This window comes from Myotis davidii, unplaced genomic scaffold, assembly GCF_000327345.1.
Source record: "Myotis davidii unplaced genomic scaffold, ASM32734v1 scaffold91, whole genome shotgun sequence".
NCBI classification, from domain to species: domain Eukaryota; kingdom Metazoa; phylum Chordata; class Mammalia; order Chiroptera; family Vespertilionidae; genus Myotis; species Myotis davidii.
In genome coordinates this window covers 1-9775 of record NW_006283139.1, presented here as the reverse complement: position 1 = coordinate 9775, position 9775 = coordinate 1, and the positions used below count along the sequence as shown (strand labels likewise).

The following is a 9775-nucleotide window of genomic DNA, read 5'->3' as shown; positions in this document are numbered from 1 at the left end:
TAACCTAGGATTGCCTCCCAAGTCCCCCTTTTCTGTCCTAGAAGGTTCTCCTTCCCTGAACGTGCGCCCCTTCAGTGGAGGCCTGCTCACCAAAGAGGAGTGAAACCTAACCCCAACCAGTAGGACTCCACCTCAAAACAGTTACATATCATCCGTACAAGGGCAGTCAGTCCACATCCGTACAAAGGCAGCACAGCACAGAAAAGGAGGTCCAGTATCTCTAGGAGACTCAAGCATTCAGGATGGAAAGCGTGGAGGCATAACGTAGGGGATACTTGAGAAACAGGACAAGCAGAGGAGGTGGAGAACCCTTTCAGCACCCTCACCGCTCCTCCTTCGAGAGGCTTTCCCCTGTGGGAAGTGCTGTGGGCGAGAGGGTTCTCTCCTCCTCCTCCTCCCACTGTGGAGCCCTAAGAGGGATGCGGGACTGTGACAGTAGAAGCTTCTTGGACAGGGTATGGCCTCTGATCAGATCTCAGCCAGGGAGTTCACACAACTGACACTGACTGGAGTTCCTGTTGGAGCAGCTCATTCCACCAACACCACCTCCCACCACTAAAGTGGGCGGGGAGGGAGGAGGCCACCAGTCATCAGGAGGCATAGGTTTAATCTCTTATCAGAGATGTGAGAACACTTCTCTCTCCCTGTATTTATTCTCAGTCCTGTTCTTTCTGTCTCTGCCCACTGGTCCTCAGTTACTCAACACGTAGTGATTGTGTAAAGAGATAACAATAATAGAACTAGCTGATATCACTATTTCACTCTACATGTGAGATTGTATCAAAACAAAGAAAAGTCTAAATGAGCAGTGAATGGTTTGACCAGATCTTTGATTGAGGAAATGGTTCCACCAAGAAGCTACCTCATTTATCTGTCCTTCCTTGTCACTTTGCTCCATGAGATTCCTCTGAAAGTAGGGTTAGGCCCATGTACCTCTCTGTCTACCTCCTGGACTGGCACATCTCGGTAGCGGGGCCATGTCTTAACTGTTTTGATGAAACACTATTTCGACTAAACAACTAAACACTATGTACCAGATGGAGAGCGGGCAATGAGAGAAGGTTGGTAACTGAAGATAGGAAACCCCAGCAACTGTTCCATTGCTTCAGAAATAGCACGTGGGGCCATAAGAATGAGATGGCATAAAACCAAATTCTCTTGCATCCTGTTACATCATTAAATGCATCTGCTAATTGGATAAACACGAAGAACAGTGCCTTTAAAAGGATGGCTTTTGGATCCACTTTCAATCTCAGAAAATTCATAAAGACAGTATGTGAGCATCCCACTGCTGGCAGACGCTGTTACACACCAAATAAACCAATTAAATAAAAAATTCTTGGACAATAAAGCCTGTTATAAATTGCCTTTTTTTTTAGCTGCATCCAAGGAAAGCCTAACAGCCAGTAGCATTCAATAAATAAAGTGCTTTAGAAATATATATGAGACACACACAGATGCCAATACCAGACAAGAAAACATAAAAAAAAAGTACAATAGTGGTCAAATATCAGATATTCCTTGGTCCATTAAAACGACCTCCTGTTTTGTTCGAAATAATTGAGAAAAGTCCATCCAATCTGCTGTGGTTATCGTGTTTTCTATAAACCCACCATTTGGTAATCTTTCCTCCCTACCAGTTTTCTAGATAAAATATGTCCCATCTGCCTACATCACCTCATGCCACCCACCTGAGCTTTCTCCCGCTGTATGTACTATTGCTCTCTGCAGTGGCTCCCTCCCTTGATATATGCTCTGATAGTTCTGATTTGAGTTAACAAATAAGTAAGTAAGCAAGCAAGCAAGCAAACAATCATATGCTTTGCTTGTCCTTACTGTTCACTTATTATTCTTCTATTTCTCTCCTCCCATCTGTGACAATCTTCTGAGTCATGTATTGAGTGCTGCTCACTATGCCAGCCATTGAACCGGCCTTCAGTTATACACAAAATAATTATAATAATTATAACACGCGGTTCCTCATTTGAATCCCACTGTCTGCAGGGGCAACAGAAATACTTGCAGTATACAGTGCAGATGACCTTTTACTGTGTGCATCCTATCTGTCACTATCTACTCTGTTCTTTCAGCATCTACCTTCTTTCTATGTAGCTATTGTCTCTGCAGCTTTCTGAAAATGTACCTTTTAAATATAATTAATGACACTTTCCTAGCAAAATCCAAGGCATTTTCTCATTACTCATCCCCCATGCTCTCAGAGGAATTTGACATAATTACAACACATTCTAGAGTCTAGATTGATCACCATCTCCTTTACACATATTCCCTTGAATTTCAGCACTCGGTATGCTTGGCTCTCTGGTCACATTCCAGGCTATGTCTTCCCTATCTAATTAATTTCTATTCTACCTTCTCATCTTTTCTGGCCTTTCCTCCAAAAACAAAAGCCACATCCCTCAATTCTTCTCTCTCTCTTTATTGGCAAGCACTCAAAGAAAGCTGTCTCTGAAAGCTTCATTTATCAACTACAGAGACTTCCAAATTTCTGTTTCCCCAAAGTTCTATCCCCTAGCTTTAACCATCTGCTAGGCAGTTCCCCTCATTCATCAATGATTAAAATCAAGCTGATCCTCTCTTTCCACCCCTGTCACCTCTTAAAATACCCCAATTAAGTTGTCCAGGGCCAAAATCACACAATAAAGGTTGACTAGCTTCTTCCCTTCAACAAGTGGCACCTCTTTTATTCCTTTCTGCAGTGCCTGCAATATCGAGTTTCTTATTTCTGTTCCCATTGCCACTACCCTAATCCTAGATCTTTGAAGTATTTTGTTCTGTTTTTCTCTCTGCAATATTAAAATAACACCCAAACAATGTCTGAGTCCAACCTTTCTCTGAATTGGTCAACTTTCAATGATGTTGCCAAATTAATCTTTCTAAAAGTTTACTTTAATGGATGGAAGCCAACCAGCTAACTTCCTTCCTTCCTTCCTTCCTTCCTTCCTTCCTTCCTTCCTTCCTTCCTTCCTTATTCTTGTTCCTGAACTTTTTTTCCTTCCTCCCTCCCTTCCTTCCTTCCTTCTTTATTCTTGTTCCTAAACTTTTCCCAATCTGGTCCCTTCAGTCATCTTACCATATTAATAACCATGTTTGAATATGAAACTTCTCACTAAATCAGGGCTTCTCTAGCCATTCCCCAATTATCAATGTCATTCTTATCTCTTTAATTTAAAAATCAGGTTGCTTAAACCTGAAATGCATACCCCACTATCCTTCACAAATTTTAAATCAATGTTCAGCTTAAACATTACTTCCTTTGTGCTAATTCCAGCTGTATGACTTTCTTTTCCAACAACTTGAATTTTAAACCTCGCTATAGACTTGGCTCCCTAGTATATAGGTAACACATGCTCTCTGAGTGCCCACAGAATATCAGGCATCATAAGACAACATCTAGCATTACAGAATATCATCTTAATACAGAATATCAAGTTGTTTCTTCCACATAAGTATCCTACATAAATTCTTGTTTGTTCCTAAGGAGCCTACAAGCACACAAACCTTATACAATGACTACCTGCTATCAGTTTCCTAATGTGAAATACTATTTGACCAACATGGATTGATAAGTCATCCAAGTGAGGCTGATAGGCAGGGAGTTGATTAGTCCATTTCTTCTTAAATTTCCTGTAAAATGGAATCACCTAGAGATCTTTTAAAAACTTGATGGCTGGGTCCCACCCCAGAGGTTCTGACCTAAATGATAAAGGTTGAGGAAGGAAGCAGTTGAAATACTTCCCAGGTGAGTCTCATACGCACTAAAGTCTGAGAACCTCTAGCTTAGTCCATAATTCAGAGTGCGTTTTCAACCCAGAAATATCTTGCAGGTAAATATTAAAAAGGTTTTGGCATTCCCTATCCCAAGCTTTCCTTGGCCCAGCATTTGACATTAAGACCTGACTGGAATAATTCCCTTTGCATTCCTATTTAGGAGTTTTTCTATGGATGGTTCACAGGCTGCACAACTATCCAGTTGTAGTTTTCTAGGATCACTTACAACTACTATCAACTCTACACCACACTGTGCTATGCAACCCCCTTCTGGGAGACTAGTGGATGCTGATTCAGCTCTCCATCACCCTGAGAGCCCGGATTACTCATTAATATGGAGGAGTGCTATTGCCATATGGAGTACAAGTTAGTTACTAAATTATAATTTTTGCCCATTGATTTTTAGAGGGAGTGAAAGGGAAGGGGAAGCAGGGAGGAGAGAGAGAGAGAGAGAGAGAGAGAGAGAGAGAGAGAGAAACATCAATATGAAGAGACAAATCTATTGGTTGCCTCCTACACATGCTCCTGCATATGCTCAACTGGGGGCCAGGGAATGAATCTGCAATGCAGGTACATGCCCTTGACTGGAATCTAACCTGTGACCCTCTGTTGCGCAGTCTGAAGCTCCAACCACTGAGCCATGCCAGCAAGGGTGAAAGTACACTCTCTTGAGTGTGAGATGGTTTCACTGTGTACAAATGTGTCAAAACTTACCAAACTATACACTTCAAATGTGTGCAATTTATTATGTCAGTCCACACACAACACCCCCTCCCCCCAAAAAAGAAAGGAAAAATATTATGAAGGCTACAGATTCATTAAAACAAACAGGTATCCATCTGTAATTCAGAAGGGATACCAGTTTTGAATAGCACTTGAAAACTTGTAAGGTTACACATTGCTGAAAAACATATGCACAAATATACTCTATCCGCCCTGGATAAAATATGCAAATTTTAACATTTCAAATTAAAGTAACATTTACATTAGTGTAATATAAATGAAATTAACTTCTAGGGGAAATAAGGTGGCCACATGTGGAGAAGGTCATTGTTGGTTTGGAAGGAAGGTTAGTATTTCGAGGGATAAAATATCCAGTTCTGAATTTTAAAATTGGTAGGTTTATAAGAAGCAAGGGAAAATAACTTTCATTCATCTATACCTTCATTCATTCAACAAATATTTATTGGAGTTTTATGATTATTAAGCATTGCAAACCATTGGCCAGTAAAAGGCACATGGTATGGTCTCTATATTTACTAATCTATACTTTGGCAAAGAAGAAAGTTATCAGTCAAGTTACCCCACAATTATTAAATTATCCTGCAGAAATTGACCATGTAAAAAGCCATGCCAGAAAGGGTTCCCTGGGAAGGTGTACTTTGAGCTGAGATATGCAGAATGAGTCGCCTTCAATTGTGTGAAAGGCAACAGCATGTATAAAGGCCCCAAGGAAGCTAAAATATAGTCCTTTTGATGAACTAAAACAGGAATTGATCCATTTAAGAGGTATTTAGTAGTTAAAATCTATGAGACTTCATAACTGATTGTATTTGGAAAGAGAGAGAAATGACAATTATAACACCAAGATTTCTGCAATGTGCCACTGGGTATGTAGGTGTGACATTCACCGCTGTAAACAATGCAGGAGGGAGGCCAAGCTAGGGAGGTGATTTCTGTTTTGATTTCAGGATGCCTTAGAATTATCAACTAAAGATGCCACATAGATAAATGCTTTGAGAAAGTAGCCTAGGGACCAGTGGTTGCTGGGAGTTAAGGGGAGAGGGCAAGGGAGAGTTTTGCTTAATAGGGATAGAGTTTCAGTGCTGCAAGATGAAAAAGTTCTGGGGATTGGTTACTCAACAATGGGACTATAATTTACACTACTGAAGTGGACACTTAAAAACAGGTAAGCCATACAGTTTATTTTGTGTATCTTATAACACCTAAAAACTTTTTAACATGGTGAATAAATAGCATTTTAGCTAACTAGTTAGCTATGTAATTGATCAATCCATCGATAACCAACTAGCTACATTTTTGAGGAAAGCTGTGACCTGAAAACAGCAATTCTGGAGTTATACAAACAACAATAATTTATTACAGGACTTTATTCCTTTCCTCCTTTCATCCTTATAATCCTGGCGTTTGTTGATTCTATCAGCATGAGGTCTCCTTATCCTTTCTCCCTAAAGACTGAGCTGAGCCCAGAGGCTTGGCTCAGTAGTTGAGAGATGAACCAGGAGGCCAAGGCTCAATTCCTGGTCTGAACACACGCCCCAGTTGCAGGCTTGTTCCCCGGTATGGAGAGTGCAGGAGGTGGCCTATCAGTGATTCTCTCTCATCATTGAGGTTTCTATCTCTCTCTCTTTTCTAACTCTCTATCCCTTTCACTTCCTACCTCTCTGAAATCAATAAAAAATATTTTTTTTTAAAAAAAGACTGAGCTGACACAGAGTTTGTTTTCATCTATTGAGAGAAAACAACTGAAGACTTTGAAGCCACAGCATCTTCGGAGTGTACCTGTGCTGTTCTGCCATGGCAACACCTCCATTTGTCTATGGACCTAATTCTACCAAATGTTTAAAAAGACAAGTGCAGACAGAGAGGGGAAAAATAAGATGACTCCTTTGAGTAGACAGGCATTGATACTAGAGAACACTCCATGGTTTACACATTCACGCACACCCCTCTTGAACAGCATTCTCCTGCCTACCTTGCTTGCGCACATCTTCCACAGCAGCGATCAGTTCTTCTTTGAGGTCCTGACTCTCCTTAGCGATCTGTTCCCCCTTTTCCAGGAAGTTCTGAGTGGCTTGCTCTACAGACGCAGCCAGGACGTGGGCTTTCTTTGACCTCCCTTTCTTTTTACCTGATGGGCCTTTGTTGCTGGTGTTCACAAGGGTCGTCACCTTAAATACAAAAGAAAAGCTGTAAGAGGCCTCTGCAAAACTGTCTAGAAATAACATCACCTCATCACTCTAAAATATCCTCTGATGATTAGATTGTGAATGCATATTCCACAGCTTCAACTGAAGGAAAAATGTGGAATTATATGGATTAACACATAAATAAACAGTCCTTTATTTCAAGCAGAAAAATGAGACCATGTGAGTTAAGTAGGAAGGGACTTGCCAGTAGCTCAAAGTTCTCAGTTTCCAGTTCCCTGGAGGTTGTGCTTTCACAGATTGACAAATACCCTGTTTGTTGGAGTAACCAGCTTCAGGGAGGAAAGAAAATAAAACAAAACCTGGAATTGCCTCTGATCACTGACTTGGGAGTACCAATACCCAGGCCTGGGCCGAAAGGCAGGGCAGAGGTGAATGAGCAGTTAATAAACACTGGGCCATCAATACCAGCACTTACGTGTCACCTATCAAGGACTTCTGAAGATCATCTCTTTTCCTTGTTTTTATTGTTGACAGTATTAAAGATGTCCCCCAATTCCCCCCACCTTTGCCCCTCCCATCCCCTCCCCTACCCCCAAGCCTTCACAGCATCCTTGTCTGTGTCCATGGGCTACACATATAATCATGTACTAGTATGTTCTTTGGCTAATCTCTTCCAGTTCCTCCCCTCTCCCTCCCCTCTGAGATCTGTCTGAAGATTATTTCTATTGCTAATCTCATCTTTTAAAAACAAAATGGTAAATTTAATCTGAGGGGATTGACTGATTCCATCTAAACATTTGGTTAACCAGCTAAAACTGTCAGAATTGAAATCAGATTTGCATTATCACTCCTCTTCTAAGAACAATAATCTGGAAACATATTTCAACTGCCAAACTTCTTTCAGTACTATATCTAGAGCTATTTAATTTGCTAACAAAGCTTTTAATATCTTTTAATCAAGTTATGTCCTGTAAAATTCTGGACCTTTATTCTCTCCCATGGAGAAGTTTGGGAGGAAAGTGAATGCAATGGTTCCTCATTCTATTCAGCAAATGTTGCTAGTCATCATTCCCCCTGCATTTTTTTATCAGTTTTATAAGCATGTGGTTTATTTTCCTTGATATTTGTCCTGCTTAGCAGACAGATTTTATTGGAGGTTATCAAAAAAGCTAGTCCATAGAAAAGTTCTTAATGTTGTAGTTTCTGCGGTTACTCCAAATCCAAGAGCAAGCCAAGTAATTATTAGCCAAAATCACAATTAACGTCCAGTCAATTTATGGGGCATGAGATCACATCAGAGGAAGAAACATAGCGAATAAATGTGAACTAAGATGATGAATACAGGTAAAACCAATACTTAAGAAGTGGTTGATACAGAGTCTGGAGTCTTCGCAGTCAGCTTTTGATTGTTAATTAGATGCAGTGAATTGAAGGACTCTATAAGGACATTAAAGTACAATTACTACACACACAAAAAGAACTGTAAGGTCACTGTGACTAAGAGTGTCAGATAATGGTAGTGAGCTGTCAAATGCATATGCAGTCAGTAAGTAACACTTTATAGACTTTTCAGTCCCACCCATAAAGAGGAAACCATCAGAAGAAGGGCAGCCTGTGGAAAAGTCGCTTTTCTGGGGTGCCAGACTGTTCTCAGCAGCGAGGGTTTACTCTAACACAGGCACACAGCACTCTGCCAAGAGCTTCCACTACCCAAACTGCCAACACCTGGAAAGGCAAGCCCTCTGAGGAAGCACAGCAAACAGCTCAACACTCTTTTCTTAAATAGAGTTTTTAAATAGTTTTCTTTTAATTGAATATATTTGACGTACAACTATGTCTAAATTTAAGATGTACAATGTGTGAATTTTTTATATTTATGTACTGTAATACAGTTGCTGCTGTAGTGACGTTTAGCACCTCTATCACATCCCATAATTACTGTATACAGCTGTTGTCTACATTCATCATACTGTGTATTAGGAAATATTCCCATTCTCACTGATAACTGATTTATGCTCACTTTATACATAATTCTAAGAAGTTTGGGGATCTACTTTTTTAGTCTTCTCAAACTAGAAAAAAATATAAATTGGGGAGGGAGTTGTTAACTGTAGGCATGTTGACCGTTTAAAGGAGTAGAAGCTGATAGCAAATCTACGAAAATATTTAATGACTATACCATGAGTTCATTTCTGTAAAGGCAAACGGAATTCAATTCTTCTGTAACCTCATGTTACATTACTGTACTGAGCACTGTTTAGGTAATGCACATAATCACAAATCGATGTACAATGTCAGTTACATGGGAAAATAAACAAACATAAAACATTAACAGGCAGTTGCTCAGAAAAATGTGATTACTTTCAAATGAAACAACTCAATTCAATCTTCTTCTAGTAAAAGCTTTCATTTACTCATGGATGGAAGAATATGATGTATGAAAGGGAAATAAAGGGAAATGATGGGGCTCCATAAATGTTCATGCCCTAATCAGTTTAGGACAGTGGTTCTCAACCTTTTGGCCCTTTAAATACAGTTCTTCATGTTGTGACTCAATCATAAAATTATTTTCGTTGCTACTTCATAACTGTAATGTTGCTACTGTTATGAATTGTAATGTAAATATCTGATATGCAGGATGGTCTTAGGCGACCCTTTGAAAGGGTGGTTCGACCGCCAAAGGGGTCGCGACCCACAGGTTGAGAACCACTGGTTTAGGATAAAAACATACCTGTGGACTCTCCTCATTGCTTGTCAGTGTTTTGTTGGAAGACAAAGTCAACAACTTGCAGTAGCCCTGCCTCCCCCATCGGAGGTTTGGCTTTCCATGGTTTCAGGTATCCAAGGTCAACAAGTCCAAAAATATTAAATGGGAAATTCCAGAAATAAACAATTCATCAGGTTAAATGAATGTCTTTCTAGTAGCATGATGAAATCCCAGCTGCCCTGTTCTGTGCTGCAGGGATGTGAGCCATACCTCTGTCCAGCGTATCCACACCACATATGCTCCCCACCCTCTGGTCACTGAGTAGCCCTCTGGGTTTATCAGATCAATGATATGGCAGTGCTTGTGTTCAAGTAATCTTTATTTTACT

General features: G+C 40.2%; 1 protein-coding gene across 1 annotated transcript in view; it reads right to left on the bottom strand.

Annotated features, from left to right (window-relative positions):
* The window catches only part of CTNNA2 (catenin alpha 2), a gene marked incomplete at its 5' end in the record, with an annotated part of 880141 nt that extends 873440 nt beyond the window's left edge, over positions 1-6701 (bottom strand). The window contains one exon of the mRNA XM_006753455.2: positions 6506-6701. Within this exon, the coding sequence (XP_006753518.2) occupies positions 6506-6701 (196 nt within the window). The remainder of the gene's footprint in view (positions 1-6505) is intronic.
* Between the last annotated feature and the right edge of the window lie 3074 nt (positions 6702-9775).